General features: G+C 40.6%; 1 protein-coding gene across 2 annotated transcripts in view; it reads right to left on the bottom strand.

Moving 5' to 3' along the window:
- Positions 1-4,154: 4,154 nt before the first annotated feature.
- GALNT15 (polypeptide N-acetylgalactosaminyltransferase 15) overlaps positions 4,155-20,905 on the bottom strand; it is a 34,085-nt gene continuing 17,334 nt past the window's right edge. For both annotated transcript variants that reach the window (XM_054273623.1, XM_054273625.1), the window contains exons 7-11: positions 19,982-20,176; positions 15,059-15,190; positions 13,924-14,025; positions 13,041-13,178; positions 4,155-12,094 (exon numbers count right to left, since the gene is read on the bottom strand). In XM_054273623.1, the coding sequence (XP_054129598.1) occupies positions 11,948-12,094; positions 13,041-13,178; positions 13,924-14,025; positions 15,059-15,190; positions 19,982-20,176 (714 nt within the window). In that variant the 3' untranslated portion in view covers positions 4,155-11,947. The remainder of the gene's footprint in view (positions 12,095-13,040; positions 13,179-13,923; positions 14,026-15,058; positions 15,191-19,981; positions 20,177-20,905) is intronic.

The following is a 20,905-nucleotide window of genomic DNA, read 5'->3' as shown; positions in this document are numbered from 1 at the left end:
TTTTCAATGTGAGATTTCTTTTTGTTTTGAATACACTATTTACTTTCCTAAAAGAAGTGGGGATACTGCCCAAGATGCACATATAAAATAGTGTGCTTTTTGAAAGGGCAAAGAATATTTTCTTTCATTCAAATGTACTGTTTCCTTGTAACTTTATTTCCTAGTATTGGCCCTAAGGGGGGAAGTCTTAGCCTGAATAAATGTTGAATGCTAAATGTGATAGACTGAAGGATTCGTGCTTTTCCTTGTGATGAAGGAGTTAACTATAACTCACAGTCTCTCTCCTCTTGCAGAACTACTCAAGATGAAGCTATTTCTTGGAAGAATACCCTTAGGAAGTTAGTGACCTAGAATGAGCTTGGCATAGAATTGCCTTTTAGCCTTAACTGTGATATTTGCTGCTGCAGTCTCCTAGACAAATGGGTTTTGACAGGCTTTGCAAACAGCCTGAGGTCAGAGCCTGTGAGCTTTCCTTGGGCAAGTAAAAGCTGTGGAGTTGGGAACTTAATACATTTCTTGAGACAAACATCAAAATTCCCAAAGCCGGGGATGGTGCACCGTGGGACAGTGCCAGGCAAATGCAGACAGCACTGTGGAAAGGACATGGCAAGCAGAGAAACACAGTCCTTGCCAGGGATGGTTCATAAAGTTCAAGCTCTGCTTTGAACTGGAATGAGGGTCGTCTTTTTAATATCCCTTGACACAAGGCCCAGAAGAGAGCAGGTGATGGCACACCAAACTGGCACCATGCCTTGGGCATCAAAATATGCTTTTGTGGCCCCTACATCTTCACCACAAACTGCTTAGCAACCTAGAGGTAGGATTTTGCTGTGGGAGCAAGGGAGAGCAGCAGAGAGAGCTGATAACTAAGCTTTTCCTCAGTGTGTTTCCTCTGTGCACACTGAACTGAGAGTAGTGGGGCAGCCCGAGGGGGATGCAGTGCTTCAGGATCCACTTCCTTCTACTTATAAGAGGAAGGATTTTCTTCCCACCCCAGCTGTTTGTTCAGGCACCAAGCTCAGAATTTGTTTCTTACAAGTATCCCAGTAGTTAGGACTGCTTGGTTATCTCCTGTGCATACACAGGAGGGGGATGATGTATAAAAGATGCATACTGGAAGAATGTAATCTGCCCCCTAAAAAACACTCATTCTTGCAGATCCTTAGATCTTTTTTTTTCCCCTTGGTATTTTTTTCAAGTTTAGGATTTTTGTAACTGAAGGAGAATTCAAATAAATCAGCAACCAGAGTAAATGCCAAACAGCCACAGTTAAACTTTCTCAGTGTTTTAAACTAATGGACCCACTTTTCAAGATATTGTGCCTAACAGGATTTGATTGTGCTTTCTCAGACAGAGGATTTCTGTCAGTACCTCTGCCAAATGCACGGTCTCGCAGAGGGAGGATTTGATAGAGATCCAGGTTAAGTCAGCCTCCATTCAGAGACAGCAACTGCCAGCCCCACACAGGCTGCAGCAGGGCCACCCAAATGTCAAGTTTCCACTGAGGAAGGCCAAGTTCCCCATATTCTTTTTAATTTTTGCAGCCGTAGCAGGGCTGTGTCCTTGGGTTCTTTCCATGCCAAATAAAGCGTCTGCACATTTTGTCTAGTTCATTTTTGTACGCCTGAGGCCTTTATAGCAGAGGCACCTGCAAAAATAGAAGTCTGAAGAAAGAGAGAGATCTATTTCTGACAGGTTAACCAACTTGAGGAGTAAGAAATTATTGTGCTAGATCTGTAAATACATTTGCAGCTTGCCTTGCAAGGGCAGCTTGTGAAAATTAAGCTGGCTGGGAATATCCTGAGCCCTAGGCATAGAGCACCCTCTGAGACCCAGCTAATATAAAAGGCTCCGAGGCAGATCCTGCCATCCAGCACAGCTCTGTAAATCTGGAGTAACACAGGCTGCTTCAGGGATGTTACTTCAGATCCACTTCACCCTACAGAAGAGCAGAATTCAAATGAATTACCCATGAAGAGAGACTAAAGAACATGTGCAGTAAATAATACATTTCTGGATTTTCTGCCCTTCCATGACTCTCTCTCATAAATGTTTCAGCCTCACTTTGAATGCTGCTTCGCTGTGTCAGCCAAAAAAACCAGACTGAGCAAGTGCATTTCAGTGTCATCCACATCTGAGGCTGTTAATGGCTCAGGGAGAGGCAGAAGCACAGACAAAACCATGATTTCTAGGAGCATGACATTGTCCTCACCAGAGCCATAATGCCTCAAGACACATTCTGTGACAGCTCTTGGTCAGATACAGTTCCCTTTTTGTTTATTTTTTTAACTCTTGTAGCACTGAAAAATAGGTAGGAGAGAGGGGAAGCAATTTTTTATTAATAAAAATCAGTTTGGTCCCAGAGTGTCAATTGAAGCATTTCAGCATTTATGAAAATATTAATTTTATTCTGAAGAAGTCAGTATGAAGTCTCACAGTATTTCTCATCCTACACTATCCTGCCACCTGGGGTGGCACTTGACACCAACCTTCAGTAGTTTTGGTTCCTCCAAATTTTTCAGGGGATGTTATCCAGTGCATAATGAATCTTATTCTGTCTTTTATTTTTTACATTACAGTTTAATTCTTTCTACTAATTTTATTTCAGTAGCTTTACAATCTCTATTACAATACCCTTCAGACGTGAGATACCTGAATAGAATTAGCCTCTGTCACCATAAGGTGACCTTGCTCCATAAGGTCAGGCTGTGATCCCCACAACTGGATGCCCCTGAACACTCCCCAGCTTTATTACACATGTTCTTGATGCTCCTGAGCAGTTGCCCAACACTAACTTGGGAGCAAAACACCTTGGTGAGATTTGAGGAGCTATATCCACACCTGGAGCTACATCCATACCTGAAATATCCTTTCAGCTACCTGAAATATCCTTTAGAGAAAATCTCAAACTGCTCAGTTTTATTAGTCTGCTTTCTTACTGAGGTGACTGTCTTATTTTAAATGTTTTTTATCAATATGAAATACTGTTTAGTTTTGCTCAGTCTTGCACTTTCCAAGTCTGTACCATGCAGATTCTTTCCCCCATTTTCCTCCAGATGTAGCATATTGTAATTCATTGCTCGTGACTGCCAAGAAATGACATTTCCAAGACTCTCCATAGTAAATGAGATGAGCCTCTTAAATAGGGCAGGGACAAAACCTCAGTCACAGATTTGTGCATCTCTCTGACATGTCCAGCCAGAAAAAGAGAGATCTTGGTCTCGGTAGAACAAATGGCCACCTGCACATTCTCACTGTCTGAGAAATACCTCCTCCATCTTGTCAGTTCTGCTGGTACTTGCTCTCCTGTGTTCTCCATTAGGACTGTCTTTTTATTGCCAGAACCAAGAAAAAAAAGAATATGGCCCTCCTATGTTCTTGATAGCTGTAGACTTTTTCCACATGTAGGGGGTTTACTAATTTTACTATCTATTTCGCAGGTTTGTTTTAAAACATTTTTAATAATAGAGTTGCACTGATGAGACCTAGTATATGAGCAGGTATAAATTGTTCTTGCCCTTTTTGCAGCTTAATATTCTTTTCTGTTTAGAGTGACAAATCCTAGATCCACAAAGGTGAGGGGTTTTAATAGAACTGGCACAGCTGCAATGATCAGGCAAAGGGATGCAGACAAAACCCAACATTTTTTTGTTGTCAAGAGTCAAAATGCGAGTTACCTGGAGGGGCAGATTTTCATAGTGTGCTGTACATTTCCAGTGTTTATCAGCCTGCCTACTGAGAAGCAGAAAATTTGTGGTTTTACCTGTCATCAAGAGTCACCTTGAAACCCCATAATGAAATATCAATAATTGAGAGTAGCTGTTTGCTAAAAAGATTAGTGACAGGCATGAACTAAGTTACCAGTAGCTTTGAATGTATTTTATGTCTTGGACATTTTGCTAGCAGACTTCAGTCTTTCATTGAGTTAGGCAATAGGAGCACTGGATTTGGACACTTATGCACAGAAGAATAGTAGGATTTTTTTGGGGTGCTGGAGGGGAGAAAGTGGAACTTATTTTTTTTTGTAATGAGTGTACCATTATGTTCCTTGGTTAGCACAAAAGCATAATTCTCTTTACAAGTGGAGAGGTCTGCTTCAGTTTATTCTTTTTGCAGTATGCAGTATATAAAAAGAAAGAAGATGAGATAATTCTTCCTGGAGAAAATCCAGAATTTTAATTAAATGGCATTTTCACATTTATTTCTTACTGGCTGGAGTTCATGGCCATACTGGCCATACTTGCTTTCATGTTAAGAGCTTTCCAGATGACCTTCTCTACAAATGCCTTTTTTTCTGCCATTAGAGGTCCTAAAACCAATAAAGAATGGAGACAAAACATACCTATTAATTTGGGACTAGAACATTTTCACAAGCTGGACCTCAGTGTCTGGTCCCTGAAACCCAGTGTGGGGGATAGCATGTTTTACTGTTAATGTTAGGCAGACATTTCTCTACCTTGGCATGTTGTCTTTAAATCCAGTGTACTCAAAAATCACCAAGTTTCTCAAAGTCATGAGGTCACTTTATGATCTGTAGTCTTTCAGATAGTACATCATGTTTATGTACTTCTGCATCTCCTTTTTTTTAGACTTCTTGCCATTTGATTCATGTTTTCATGCTTTTCACTTTAACAGTTTCTAATTCAAAGTAAAAATGAGGGGTGTTTGAAAATGGACATTCTTATGTAAGCTGTTTCTGCCAATAGCTGTAACTTTACTTAAATCAACACAACATCAACATGAACCACATGAAATCTGACACTGTTACAGAGGCCTAGGTCTGAGAATAAAGGCTTAGGTTTTTTAAAAAATTACATCACAAACTTCAAAACCCTTTCTGTAATTAATTGCTACTAAACACAGCAACATTTGCTGATAAATGAAGTGGCCTAATTTTGAACTCCAATCAGAGATTGTCAATTGTTTGTTTTATGTACCTAGTTCAATTTTGCTGCTGAGGTAGACAGTCATTTATTTAATGACACATCCTCATTCTCATTTTCACTGCTACCACTTTAGGAAGCAAATATGAAAATGTAAAAAAGCCTTTCCCTGTCAGGCATGTCATCAGGAACCAGTACTTGCAAAATAAACCTGAGGCTTCTGTTATTGTAGTAGCCCAGCTGGGTTGTTCTGCAGTCCTCCAGTGCCATAGAAAGAAATGGATGGAGGTACTTGGGAACTGAAATTAAATTCTCCTCTTCCCATTTGCCTCTATATTCTTTCTCCCTGTTAAAAATCAAATATTGATTTTCCTCATTTTGCTGAGTCTACAGTTTTTGCTGGCATGTAATTGTTGTAGACGTGTTCACAAGATCTAGCAGTAAAAATCCAGGAAAACAATTTTTCATCAAAATTTGCCCACATATTGAAAGTAAGATAGCCCAGAGGAAAAGGCTGTTTCTTATGATGGGTGACAAGGAAGCAGAGCCCAGCACCTTGCCATGGGCAGCTTGGCCTGGGGACCTCCCTCATCACTGCCTGTGTGAGCATCCCAGCTCTGTTCCAGAGAGCACAGGAAATGGTGGGTCTGACTGAAAGCAAATTCAGAAACCTTGGAAAGTCCTCAAAATGAAATCACCACTGTCTGCCAAGTCTGAGCATCATGTTACATCTAATCTTGAAAGAAACTGCCAAAATTGTATATTTTATAGAAAAGACGGACATCTCCTTGCAATTAGCAAATTATGGTCTCATTGTTCTTATTTTGCTTATCAAGTTCTTTTCCAGCGGCAAGACCTATTTTGTTTCACCCTTTCCTCTCGTTGCTGATTTAAGAGTTGTTCTTGGCACTAGAGAATCTTAAGAGTTTTGTCACGGGCTGCACACAGAAGGTTGTTCCAGCAGCAGGAGCTGGCCCAAACCACACAACTCAAAGTTATTTCCTTAGCGTCAGCACCGGGCTCTGCTCCTGGGCTGGTGCGTGGGCGAATGTGTGCAGACACCACAGACTGACCGCGGGTTGCTGCACCAGGAAATTCATGTTTCCTTTGCTTCTGCAAGCCAAGGAATCAGCAGCAAACTGCCCTGAAGAAGTGCCTCTTGCCACTGTCCAGGAGCTTGCTGTGGCAGCCAAGGATCCATCAGCTGGACTGCATGGGCTCAGGGAGCATCAGACCAAGTGATCTTCCAGGCTCTGTGGTCTGTTGACTGATTGTAAGTGAAGGCAGCTCTTGGCACCACAGATGATCAGTTTTTGTTAAGTATGACACATACACAAACTAGGTAAGACAAGGGTTTACAAGGCAACCTGTCCAATGTGAAATTTACTGCAAGGCTTACTTTTTAATTGACATAATGAATTCTATGAGTCTGCCCACTTGAAGTATTTTGATTATTAAACTCTGTTTACTGCTTGGCTCTTGATTTCTAAGCAGGCAAAGTGTGTGCCAATAAGAGGAAAAGCAAAAGAAGATGACTCTAATGCAATTACCTGTTGTCTCTACAGGACATGTTTGCATCCAACATTTTGATTTGGCTATAGCTTTTGACCACTTTTGGTTTGTTCAGTAATCCCAAACTAGATGTATAAAGGGTGATCCATCTCCCAAGCAGCCTCCCTAGGGCTTGTACTCAGGTATAAATGTCTGATGTTGTCCATCTTGAACTCCTGATACATCAAAGCACCAGTTGATTTTCTTTTGGAGCTGCACTTAAATTTTTTGTGTAATTATTATTACAGTAAGTGATAAAAAAGAGACTGTAAAAAACCTCAGTTTTCACCTAATAGCATAATAACAGGTGAATAAAAAATACCATGAAAATATAATACTGAGGGATGTAATCCTTTATGGCTCATTTATCCCTATAAAAATGTAAGCAACATTATTAAATTATTTGTTATCAGTCTGTAAGACTGAGGGACTAATAAATGCAGAGCAATCTTTTGAGTAATTGCACAAAATAGATTAGATATTTTAAAATATATTTAGTATTTTTATAATATGCAAATTTTCAAAAAGTCAATTACTTTCACCTTTTTCTCAGTTTGTAACACAAAATTACCATTGGTGTAAATAAATATCACAATAGTATTACCAAAGGTGATGGACTCTAAGAAAGGTCATTGTGCAGCTACTTAGAAACTGAGTAATGCATTCAGTCCTCAGGCTGGTCTGTCTGTAACTTAGGTTCAAGCTAAGAAGAACCTTGCAAACAATCCTGGCACCTGTGTCTGTTCTGTGTAGTGAAAATTCTGCTGCAGCCTTCCAGCCTACTCAGCAGAAAGATATAGAAGATTTATTATTAATATTAGAGTTAACATCTTCAAAATATTATAGAGAGACTTCTGAAAATTTAAATTCTTATTCCTTCGGGACTAGATCATCTTTTAACACAGCATCCTACACAATGGGGTCTCTCAGTCTGTGAACAAAGAAGCTGTCTTGGAAAAGTGTGCTGTTGGATTTAACTCATTTGAGGAAACTGCAGATGGTAGCAAGTTTGTTCTTGGCTGTCATCTCTGTGCCTAAAGCCAGATCTTGGGGGAATCTTGGAAGAGCTGGGCACTGGGGTTGGGCTCCTGGAAGGGATTTTAGCCTGGCTACCCTTTGGGATTATTTTCCTTCCACTTAACTCCAGTTTAAAATTGATACATGACATCTAAATTAATTATCAAGAAACCCTCTTTAATCAGTAGAGAAAGCAAGCATTTCTAGATAGTGATTTACCCATATTGGTTTAATACTTGCCATTGATTACCTCTGGAAATGTACTCTGCTCACCAGCAGAAGAAACTTAGACAACTGCCTTAGTTGTGACTGCTGTTCAGGTGGCCACAGTTAACAGAGGTGGATCCTCTTCCATGTGTCTAAAGCATAATCATCTCCAAGAGTGATAGCTAATTAAAAAAAATAAGTTAAAAATTAGCAGCTGTAAAGATAGCAAACCCACTATGGCTTCTATCTCAAGTAATGCAGCCAGATTGTTTTTCCAAAACATCCTTCCAAAGCACCTGGTGAATAAGCAGCTGTGAGCTGCCTGAAGGGTGTGCTGGAGTTCACACTTTCCAGGGACTGTGTTTGGAGTTCTTATTCAGACCTTTCCAATCAAATCAATGGAAATTATGGCAAAGATCTGCAAATTCAAACCCCCCTCTAAGATGCTGACAGGGGCAAGTCCTCCTGTACATTTCTGTAAGACTGTCAGGTGATGGCTTAATGAGGGTATTGCTGCTGGGCGCTTTCTGACTGGGTTTTTTGCAGACCAGCTGTGCTGCAGCATGAGGAAAAGAAGGCATTAACAAATCATAACACAATGAAGGAAATAAAAATATGTTTCTTTGTGCATTGATACACTTTATTCAGGGCAGACACGTGCAGTTTGCATAGCTTAAAAACATGAGCTTAAAAACATGTTACCTATTTGCAAAACACTCCTTTTGTACTCTCTTCCAATATGTTTGCAGTTTGACTCAAACTGCTTGAGATAAAATGAGATAGAAAGTCAGAGTCTGAAAGCTCTCACTCACATGTCACCTTCCAGCTGTTATGGAAACCTAGACTGTTACTGTTCTTGTCTAGGATGCCTGAACATAGCTCCATTCTTTTCTGGGGATATCAGAAATGGAAGCTTTTGCATTTCAATCAGCAGTATTACAGCTCAATGAACATCTTCCAGGCAGCACCTGGAAGCACTTACACGTGGACTGAGAGATACCCTCAACATTTCTGTGCTACAGGATTTAGCATGAAGGTTGATAAACCTTCTGTCCCCGTTTAGGCTTCAGGTTAACACATGGAGAGGAATGCTGCCATTGTTTCTCTGTGCCACTGATGGCACCTCACTAACAGGACAAAGCCCAGCCTGCAGCCAACACCAACTGCATCAACTGAGACTTGCTTTAAAAGTACTCTGAATAGCATTTCAAGGCTTTATTTTCTTCCATTTTCCATGAGCTGGGAGAGGAATAAACTAGGTTGTTTAGTAAGTGCTATCAACCAAAAGGTGACCTGTTCTGAATCTGACCTTTTAACTCAGCTTCATGGGTGGGTTTGGCTCAAAGCACTGTGCCTGGATTGTGAAATTCAAAGAAACAGGTGGAGTTACATTATAAGGTATTTATTTGTGTTATGCTGGAATTCCTTTGCTCTTGCCTGAGGCTTTGGAAGCTTTCAAAGTTTAAACTGCTTCATTCTTGCATGAAACATTTTGTCCTTACATTTTTCTCCTGTCACAGGAGTTAGTGGAACCTGAAATGTTGACCATGTCTAAATAGACAACTGAAAGTAATTCTATGTTTTGTGGTGCTCAAAGCATCATTGTGTGCTAGTTTTGCATGAAAGATGGGTAAACATGAGGAAAACATACCAGCATGCTTAGCCACCACTCTTTGTTGAGCCCAATTCCATGAGGAGAAGAGTTTATCTGCTGGATGTAACCACAGGGGCAAAGTCTGAATGGCCACCATGAGGAAACAATATTGGTAAAACCAACCAATCCAGTTAAAAGCCATATAGGAAGGAAAGTAGGAACAACAGGGATAGATGCTTTCCCTTTGGTTTTTTTTTAATTTGTGTGTACTAAGTTATGTTGATATTAGAGGGAAGTGTGCTCCACAATCCACATCCCCTTCTGGCTCATGCTCTGGAATTCAGTTCCCTTGGAAACCAAACACACATTTACTCTGTTACTAAGTGAAACAAGTGCATTGACAATTATTTCCTAAATGGTACTGCACCATAGGTTTTAATTTTATCTTTTGAAGAGGTATTAGGTAACATATTTTTATATGGTACATATATCTACAGCAAACCTTCTTTTCTAGGTTTTTAACACTATGTTAAAAAGTAGTATAAATGAAGATGTCCATGTCTCTGAAATTCCAAACATTTCCTCTCTAAACCAATATATTTTCATTCTTCTTTGAGATAAATATCACTTGTGGTCAATTACCATATTTGTATACACATTTTTTAACATTTACCTAAATTCTGAAGGAATTATATTCCCAGTTTAGTGTCCAAAATATAATAAATAATACATAATTTAAAAACCTGGCATAGTCATAATTTAAAATAAAGGCATCACATGTCATTAAAACAGCATTTATGCAATTTAAAAAATTCTCTTTTCTCACCCTAGATTTGGGCAATGGTCAGGTATCACTTGTGTTCTGGAAGAGGTTGCTATCATCATCTTAGCTGAAAATTAAAGCATTTTCCAGAATGTCACAGGAAATTTTAAATGACACAGCAGAAATAGTAATAGATTCTGATGCTATCAAAGAAAGCATAAGTGGTAATCAAGATGATTGGAGTGATGCCTGAACACAGTGTGAAATCTTTAGCACTCAAAGTAGACAGAGAATTAGACACTGGGAGATGTTTTGGACAACACAACAGAGAATACTCTTCATGTCCTCTGTTGTAACCAATTTTATATGCTTGATACCAATTTATTATGATTTACTGAGAGCAGGTAACTGGAAGGCTCCAAGCAGAATAATCTGTTACTCCTTCCTTTCTCTGAAGTTTAAACAATGTGCTGTGCATTTAAAAAAACCCCACAATTTTCTGTCTCTTGAAAATAATGCAAAACCTAAGTGATTTTCATTAAAGATGTCCTTCCCCTTTAATATGTACATAGGATTATCATTGATCTATACTACAAATCAGATGTGGTGTTGATGTGGGAAGACTCCCAAATCTTTGTTCTTCTTTCTTAGCAGGCTCTTGGGAAGTGTCATCATTGACTTTACCTTCAAAAAGGAAAGTACCCTAATGAGATACTGCAGTGGAAGTTTGCTTGGCTAAGTTTGCTTGGGACCATTCTTGTTATTTAACCTCATCTCTCATTCACTCCTTTGAATGACAGCAGGTCAGCAGCAATGCAGGCTCTACAGAAGAAGCTTCTTTAGAAAATTTGTTCTTTTCAGGAACATCTTGAAGACCCTCGACAGCAAGAATATATACAATCTTCTTGGCTAAAACTGACAGCTTGAAAGACTTAACTCAGGCTGCAAGCAAATGGAAGCAAACCAGTATTTTCTTCCTAGGTAGCCACTGTTGAAACTGGCTGTTTCCCTTCACTTGCTGTTTTCAGCCAGCACTTCTGTTACTGCAATAATAATAGTAATAATAATAATAGTAATAATAATAATAATAATAGTAAGCTCATGCCATGGCTTTACAAGAGCAAATGGATGCCACCGATTCTTTCTATTCCCAAATAAGCAGAGAAGTTGTTACCCTCCTTAGTAGCACAAAAGTTTCCTGAGGAGTTGTCCTTAAATATAATTAAAACAACAACAAAAAAAATTGTTAATATTTCAGTCTCATTCTGCCATCCAAATTAGACTGTGGATAAGGATTTAAGGAAGGGTGTGCCAAACACTGAGGACTGTTAGTAGTCCAAGTCAATTAGAGCAATTAGTGCCTAATTAAGTGTTAATTTATGCTCTGTGTAATCTCACAGAGAGTAGAAATTTGGCTCAGGTTAATTGGAAAACAAAATTTTTGCCATTACATGTGGAAACATCTATTAATTTCATACATACAAAACCTATTTTGTTTTATATGAGTCGAGGGCACTGTAAAACAAGGCTAAACTCCTGTCCTGGTTTAGCTGGCTTCCTCTTACAGTTTCAAAAATCTCACTTTTTTTCCTGTACCCTGAGAAGTCACAGCATATACTGAAGACAAGCTGTCTGGCAGCCAATTTTCCATGTTTCCATCAAAGGGCAAACTTAAGTGTCTTCTGAAATAGCAGAGTTGAGAATTTATTGATTCTCACAATCTCTCTGTTCCCTGCTTCACAGAATAAATAGAGGTTTTAGCTAGAGCTGGGTTAACCAGGAGCCAGGCTTTTAAACAAGAGAAATTCCTGACTTCCCTGCATGCTACAGCAAACACAAACAGCTTTCTTGTCCTTGCAGGAAATGCATCTTAAATCCCAAGCAGAAGTAATGTTAAACTTTGGAGACTTGACCTCTGCAGAGACCTGCCAGTCACCTCTGACGCAGCCCATGGGAACGCTCAAATTGCCACACCTGATTTGTGTTCTTGTTACATGCAGACAGAAACAAGTCCTTCTCATCTTCACTCTTTGCTGCCTCTATGCATTTGCCAGAAAGGATATGGACAATCATTCCATTCTACAAGATGAGAGAAGAAGGGAAAGAAAGAACAAATTAAAAGTAAGGGATTTCCAGTAAAAGCTAGGCCATGTTTCAGAAAATTTATATACAATATATCACCAGTAATAACTGGTTGTTCAGGTTTTTTTTTAAGCAATGCTCCAAACACAATGACTGGATTTAGCTGTGTGCCCAGAGCATGGTGAATATTCATAGTTCCTTTTGAAGCTAACATGAGTGGTAGGTGCTGAGTTCTCTTCCACCACTGTTTCTTTCCTATGGCTACAGGTTGTCATCAGCACCACCTCAGTACCACAGGCCAAAACATTTCATAAGGACCAGTGCTTGCCTAAGGAATCAAACCAAATTACAGTAGGGCTGTTCCAGAGGATTGCTGGATCCCTACAACTACAGTAACTGCATTTTCCCAGGCTGTACCAGAGCATGACATTTTTCAGTCTTGTTGAGGAGTTCCTGCTCTGCTGAGTAAAGTTCACTGAAAAACAGTGAATTTCTCTAATAGGAAGTTTGTTCTTCTCTTACAATGCAGGAGAAAATTTAATGTTTCCCATTGTAAGCTCCACAAAGGGCTCTCATTTAGGAGCGGTCAGGATTTCCAAACCTTCCCTCAATCTGAAGGAAATGGGAAAGGATTTGCCCTGCTCTTATTTTCACAACCACTGATTCTGATTCTATTCCAATAAGGCCAGTAAGGCGAACAGGTAAAACAAAGACACAGGATTTTAGGTAGGATTTCTGTCATTGTATTTCTAAACCAAATGCTTTTTACATAGACAGTGTTAGTGGGCTTGAGACATGCTATTTTTTCTGGGTTAAAAAGGTACAGAAGTGAAATTTGCCCTTCAAGTACCTCATCTCTTCCTTACACACAAATCTGGAAATCACCCAGTGATCCCACAGTCACCATCAGCTGCCTTTCCCCCATGGCAGAGCCACCACTGACCTCCTGGACATCCCAGTGCTGGTTGCTGTTGTCTGTCTCCTTTGTACAGTTTTGAGGGATAACCTTCCCGTGTCTGACATCAAAGCAAAGCCGTGGAGCAGAACCAAGCAAGATTTCCTTCATGTTATATTCAAAGTGCTGGGAAAGGAAGGGTTTGTTTGAACAATGATAGATGGACATCCCAGTTCATTTTTAAAGGCTAATCCTAAAGACAATTTCCTGTACGTGTTTGTTAAGATGCAATCCAAACATGAGTTACAGAGAGCCAACAGCCTTGACCCTTCAAGCAGTTCCCCCTGCTAGCTAATTCTGGCATAACTATTTACCCAAGGAAAGGCTTTGTGAACTATGATTATGTGTGACATAAACCCACCCTGTCATAAAATTTTCCAGTTTCATAAATATTTGAATAGAAGGGTGTTTCTGACAGTGTCTTCACATGCTGCAGTTTGAAATGTGCTTGCATCTCAACCCGAGCTAGACCGATGCCAGCTAGGGAGTGTAAATTAATATTCTCTTGCCATAGACTGCAGTTTAGGCATTAATCTTCAGATTAAGTCACTAAGGGAGAATCCCCTCCTCCCCCTCTATATTTTGGAACAGTTAAGTATTTTTTACTCACAAGCTTTCTCTTCCCCAGACACTACCAAATATACTAAACAAATAAGTGCTTAATTTTGTCTTCTGGAGCAAAGTGCGGGTATCTGCCCCAGTGACACATGGAGACATTGGCATTTTTTGAGTGGCACTTAGCTGTGGAAGAGTGGGCATTGTTGCTTTAGCACATGCTAATTTTGAACATGCCAGCCCCTTACATGTTGGGGTGCCTGTTTTCAGCATGGCTCCCTAGGTCTCACACAGTGCCTAAACACTCAAAGTATACCTGGGTGGGACTGTCACTGCAAGGGGAGAGCTCAATAGACCCTTCTGCAGTAGCTCTTCCAGGCCTGTAATCTGCACAGAAGCCAACACCAGTATTGTAAAGCTGTAAGAAAACGTTTATACTGAAATAAGTCACAATTGGATACAAACAAAATATCCTTCACCTAACATTTTGTGATTGTTTCCCTTTATGATATATGATTTTGTTCATAAATCAGGTACTATTTCTTTTCTTTCAGACTTGGTCTTGCATATTGATCTTGCAAACTAATGTGATATAAGAGGCAGTGTTTCACCCAGGCTCAGTTATCCAGTGAGTTTTGTTTAAATTAGAGAGATCCACTTCTGGATTTAACTATTATGATAATTAAAAGAAAGGTATCTAAATGTTTATGCTAGTGAAAAATTGCACTTCAACAGGACACTGTAGTCAGAAAAAACACAAGATATTCCAGAAGAAACGTCACAATTCCTGTGATCCAAACTCAGTTCTTAAACTTTTCTCAAGCTTTATTTTCTGAAAATAAAGAGCACATAAAATAGTAAAAGGACACAGTAAAATCTGGCTAAAGATAGCTGAGTGTGAATTAATTAGTAGACCTTGTTGCCTTGCTGGGGGAAACTCCCTTCCAGTAAGGCTGCTGGGAATAAATTAATATTCAATGAATTATAATTATCAACTCTGTGTTTAAAAAAAACCCCAGGCATTCCATGTCCTGTACACAGTCAGCCAGGGAACTGCTATTGCTATCACTTCTCTCCTTCAGGAAGTGCAGGACTGAAGAAATCCTTTTTTTCTCTTTGTGCACATGGGTCAGCACAGAGATATCTGGCTGCTGTCACTTCTGCCATCTGCACGAGGCAACACAGTTCTTTTCCCTTACTAATGGCACCTGAAGAACCTCAGGTTAGGATCCTCTGAGCTGTGACACTGAACGAGTCAGACACTCTGGGTTCAGTTCCTGGCTGGTTTTCTGCATTTCTGTGAGAATTTGGAACAGCTCTTTGTCTTTTTCTTTCTCCTCCCACCCTGGTTGCATTGCCTGTTTGGACCAAGTACTCAGGACATGGAAGGGACACTGGAGTCTTTGAACAATGCAAAAAAAGATCATTCTTAATAGTGTGTTTTCTCTTACCTTGCCAGAGAATCTTGGTGTGTCTCCAGATTGGGAGAGTTCAGGGTACACATTTGATAGAAACCACTGGAAATTTCTACAGCCCAGTCTCTTCTGTAGCTGAAGGCGCTCGCTGCAGTCTGGCTTCTCTGCCTTTATGGAGAAAGGGAGAAGGGCAGCAAGGATATTGGTGTATTTGTGTTAGAGATGCTAGGAGTTGAAATGACTACACAGGAATTTTGTCTACCGCCTTTTCTATCCTGAATGTTATAGATATTTAAATCTATCTCTTATGACATATGCAAAGGGGGAGATCCAGCTATAGCCTTCCTCAAACTTGGTGCTAAAACAGCCACAGTCTGGCGTCGAGACAGAAGTGTTTCGGAAGTGGCACACATTGTGAAAATAAGTATGTGCTCTAAAAATTATTATTATTATACTGCAAGATAAGGCAGTCTTTGTCATATTTTTATTTTAAAAAAGTCAGGATCAAGTTTGATAGTTGTTGCACTGAAATTCAGTGGGATTGTATTAGATTGCCATTTAATACAGAATTTTTCTCACTGATAAAAACTCAATTTCCTGGCCTTTAACAGCCCAAATTACCCAGTTACTGTCAGTCCTCTATGATCAGAGGGAATAAGCGATGACAGAATTTAACCCAAAATATAGTCTATCACCTATTATCTGTCTATTATCTGACAGTTACTAAATCTAATGAACAAAGGTGCTCTGCAGCTATAATACATTAAACCTTTCCTATGATTTCTCCATTTTCTTGAATTATAAAGACACAATATCAGCTCTCAACTTTCCTGGTAGCAACTCTGTTATGAAAAAAAGACAAATGCCTTCAACCCTTGGTGCAGCTACAGGCATCTGTACTGCAAAGGCTGACAGGCTGAATATTTGAGGGTATTTAGCACTAAAGATGACTAAAGGGATTCTCAAAACCTCTAAGCACTTATGTGTCTAATTCTGCAGTTTCAAAACCACACAAAACGCTTTTCTAAATCTCTCAGTGCCCAAATATTAAAAACATCTAACAACCCTTAAAAGTTTCTCTCCTCTTTCTTACCAGCAGAAGTAGATCTCCCCTCTTCATGTTTCTATTTTTTAAAAAATGCAGTTTGGGATGGGATTCCAGGAAACTGGTCTGGATTTCTTCATCAAAAATTCAAATTGGCAATGTAAGCAGAGAATTGCCCGTAAATAACTTTTTCCCAGACCAGCTATTTCTCTGTATCCATAAGAAAGAAAAGGACTTTGCATAATGGAAAACACTGACAAATGAAGGGCCTTGGTGATCCAAGGTGAGGTGTCAGTCTCTTAAGGCAAGGATCAATCATTCCGTATGGCACTGTTTGCCAGCCTTTGTGAACTCCACAGGCAAAGCTCAACAGTTGCAGTACCTTAAAGAGAACCTCATACTTCAGTGTCAGTCTTAGATTCAATAAGCATAACAACAAAGCTTAGCAATTCTGCACCACACAAACCTGTCCCCCAGAGGTTTTCTTGGAAAAGGGAGAGAGAGAAGTAAAATGCTTCCCCTAAAAAGAGAGGTTTCTCGTGAGACCTTGCCCTGGCTGAGGAAGGCAGTGACAGTAAATCTCATTTTATCATACTAGTTACAGTCTGCATTTGATGCTGAATAAATGGGGTAAATAATGTAAAGAAAGTCATTGTCCCTGTAAACCAATCTGAAAGGAAACTGTGCTTGTAGATTCAATATGCAAACCACACAAGAAAAGGAGCCAAAAAGCTGATGGCTGAACTAGTACAGAGCTGGGAAGAGCTTAATTCATCTGTTTAATGCTCACACCACAGGCATTCTGTGCAAGATGTGATTCAGACCATAAACCAAGAAGAGTTATAAAGCCAGCTAAATGGAGGTCACTGGTTGTTTTCTGCAGTGAGCAATGGTGGCGGTGAAGACTCACGGAGAATTCTATAGTGGCCCATAGGTGGCTCTGCTCACCCTCTCAGCGCAATAAATCCCCTCAGGGCCCTTTGCCGCTGAGCGGCAATAATGTCCTCGCTTGCCTGAGCCTTTTGAATAACATCCCGCTGCACTGACAGCCTGAAAACATCGGCTGTGAAAGAAAGGAACACACAAAAAGGGCCATTTATGTTACGGTATGCTGCACCCAGAGATCATAAAATTGATCATTTGAGGGAGCATCATACTCAGAAGTAGTAAAAGTCTTCTGGCTAGAATAAACTCAGGCAAAAGGTCATGCTGCTTACAGCTAGCAAGCTGTATCATTGGTGACTAGTTTTTAGTAGAGAAAATTGCTTCTGAGCTGACAAGAAAAGCCTTCAGGGAATTATTAAATGATTTAAAAACCTCACTGCCCATTTTAAAAGGCTTGGTCTAGTGGCTATAAACATTTGTGAATCAATTGACAAGCTCCTGGCCAGTGAAGTTCAAACCTGCAACACAGGCAGTGAGGGAGGATCTTTTAAAAATGTGAAAATAATACTAAAAAAGGAAACACAATAATTCCAGACTCTACAATTAGTAGGCTAACTGGAGAGGCAGATCCACTGGTGGAGCATAAGGAGGTCAGGTTAGGCAGCAAGAGAGAAGTCACACTGATGTACAGTCCTGTTCTCTCCCCACTATAATGCAGCTCCTGCTGGATCTGGCTTTCTTGGGTGATGGCCAGCCCTGAATGAATGAGGCATGCAGGGCAGGTATTATTGGTGCTCACCAATGCAGGTGAGCTCATTAAAGCCTTCAGGATTGGTGGCAGCCTGGGCTGCAGCAACCAAGCCCTTGAGTCTGTGATCTCAAGGAGTGTGAGCCTGGTGAGGAGCAGAGTCAAGACCCTGAACTTTGCAAGAGCAAAATTCCAGCTGTTTAAGGAGCTGGTGAAAGAGATCCCCTAGGAAACAGTCCTTAAGGACAGAGGTGCTGACCAGAGCTGGCAGCTCCTTAAAGCCACTTTTCCTACAGTGCAAGAGCTCTCTATTCTAGTGTGTAGGAAATTGAGCAAGGCAGGCTATAAACTAACATGGCTGAGCAAGGATCTGCTCCTCAAACAGAGGAGTAAGAAAGAAATGCACAGACAGTGAAAGTGGGGACAGGTGACCTGAGGAAGGTACAGGGATATGGTTTGAATGTGTTAGGGCCCTTACCCTAATGGATAGTTCCAGGTTTTCAGGAAAGCCAAGGCAAAGCTGGAACAGGACTTGGCAAGGGACACAAAGAATCACAAGAAGGGATTCTATAGATACATAGGTCAGAAAAGATGCCCCCCCTCTGCACTGATAACCAAGAAAAGTGAACTGGTGGTGACTGATATGGAGAAGGCTGAGTTGTATTCCTCAGCCTTTGCTGGCAGTCAGGATCTCTATTCTCTCAAGACCCTGATCCTCTGAGTGAGTGGGGAAGAGGAAGGAAGTCCCTTGCCCTATAAGGGAAGAGCAAGTGGGGGATCACTTGATGGAACTGAATAGAAGTGAGGGCTTCAGGAAGAATTTAGAGCAGCCTCCCAGCACCTAAAGGTGACTTAAAAAAGAAGCAGTAGTTTTAAACTCAAAGAGAGCAGGTCTAGATTAGTTATTGGGAAGAAATCCTTTACTTGGAGGGTAGTGAGGCATTGGCACAGGTTTCCCAGAGAAGCTGTAGATGCCCCATCCCTGCTCAAGGGGATGAGGCATCATCCCTGAGGCCTCATCCCTGCTCAAGGCCATGCTGGATGGGGCCCTGAGCAGCCTGATCTAGTGAATGGCAATCCTTGCACACTGCAGGAGAGTTGGAATGAGAGGATCTTTAAGGTCCTTTCCAACTCAAACCATTCTCTGATTCTATGAAACACCGGAGCAAATATGAATGGGAAACTGCACAGCACCTACCTGTGCTCTGCCTAAATGCTTTCAGTGATTTTTTTTCTCCTTAAAAGCCTGTCATTGTGAAATGAACAGGAAGATAAATGATACTTTCATTCAAAACTGCTTACAAGTTTGTCCACTACCTTGTAGAAAGAATATGATTACAAGAAAAGGTACCAAAGCCAGAGAATTCCTGAGAACTGCAGCAACATTAACATTATTAACAACATTAACTCCATCAACAACATTCCCCACAGCTGCAAGACTCCCAAACAAAAAGTAAGCAAAAGTAAGCAAAAACCAAAGTAAGCAAACATCCACTTGTTTGTGATACAAGGGATATACAGTTCCTTGACCACCCCTGATCTGCCATGGAGACTGTACAGGTGTGGCCATTCTGTAGTTATTGGATGGTGTGTAACCTGCAGATGGTTCAACTGTAGGCGCCTGCCAGGGCTACACCACACATCTGCCTGCAAGCCTGTCCTAGCTTACAGGCTGCTGGGAATCCAAATTCCTGGAGGAATGTCTAGTCAGATGTCCACACCATGCTTCTAATGAAAAGGTAACTTATAAATAGTGGCATGTTGAGATCTGGCTTTCTCGGTTCAGTTGCTTCTGGATATGTCAGTTCAGGGAAAAAAACATACCTTTTCTGTCACTAGACCACTCAGATATTTTCCCTTCCAGGAGAGACTATAATTTGCCACTTGCCTGTGACTAACACTGAATATCCTCATGAACCCTATGAGGAAAACCAGAAACTGAGAATGAACCCTCTAGGACAGTCCTTTGAGCACACAATGCTGCAGGTTTCCACTTCAGATGCATCACAACCCTCCATCAGTGACAAAACAAATCACAGCTTGTTGGGGAGTCATTTGGAGAAGAGATTATACTCCATAAGATTGGATAACTTCAGCACAAAGCTGAGCTTAGGTACAAGTTTCTCTCTTTCCTTCTTGATCTGACAGCTCTTTCACTGGAAGGTTTAATAATAAGATTATCCCCTGCATCTGACTGCATACAGACACCACCACTCCTATTCCTCTCCCTTCACCTATCTCTACACAAACCTCCAAAACAAACCACTAGAGATGTTTTTACCTTGCTGATTAAGAAAGCCACTGTGTCATGCTTGTAGAAGTTCTCTTTAAAGGAACCCAGCCAGGTCTCTGCTATCCGGATTTTGTTCCTCACAATGGCCTCTTCATAGGAGAAAGCGCGGGGGAAGTGATTTCGATAGACGTGCCCAACTCGGGAGCATGGGATAATTTCTACAGAGCCACCACAGAGCCAGGTCTGAAACACAGGTGAAAGCACAAATAGAGATTACCTTATTTAGATTACTTCTATCTGAAAGGGAGAAGCTCCTTTACTCCAGGCTCTGCTTCAGGAAATGCTGGAGACAGCGGGAGCATTATTATATGCTTCTTCATACATTGCTCCCCACAGACACCGAGAAGATTCTGGGCATTGAGACCTCTGATTTGACCCAGTATGGCTATTAATATGCTTTTATGTTTTTCTGTGCACAAACAGTGCAGAGTAGTGGAGAGATCTGGGTGCACAGCTTCCCTTGTCTGGGACAATAAAAACACTATACCCCTTTGTGCCTGCAATTTTCATTGGTTTTCAATATCAGCTACTCTTCGTATTCAGCAAAAGTCAATGCAAAGGATTTAATATAAGCAATTTGCTATTAAAATTACAGGCTGCCAAAGAAATAAAGTTACTCTCCCTTTGGTGCATGCTAACATGCCAGAATAGAAGAGACAGCTTTCAGAGGGTGCCAAAAGCAGTGACTCAGGCCTCAGGCAGATAGTGATAGCCAGCAAACCTTCCTTCTTCTGACATAATGCTCCTAACTCACAGCAGCTGCATGTTCTTGTATAGTCCTGACAGGCTGTGGAGCATGGGGATTGATTTCTGCAGGGAAGGTTGTAGTCTCCATTACCCAACATGTTCTGCACTGTTTTTGCAAATATCTTCTTCCTTTTTCACTCAGGTTCCTTAAAATTGCAATAGTTA

The sequence above is a fragment of the Melozone crissalis genome, unplaced genomic scaffold (genome assembly GCF_028551555.1).
Source record: "Melozone crissalis strain CALT ecotype California unplaced genomic scaffold, PUWL_Pcris_2 ptg000016l_1, whole genome shotgun sequence".
Classification (NCBI taxonomy): Eukaryota; Metazoa; Chordata; class Aves; order Passeriformes; family Passerellidae; genus Melozone; species Melozone crissalis.
Note: the sequence above shows the minus strand (reverse complement) of the source record. Positions and strands in the feature narration are given on the sequence as shown.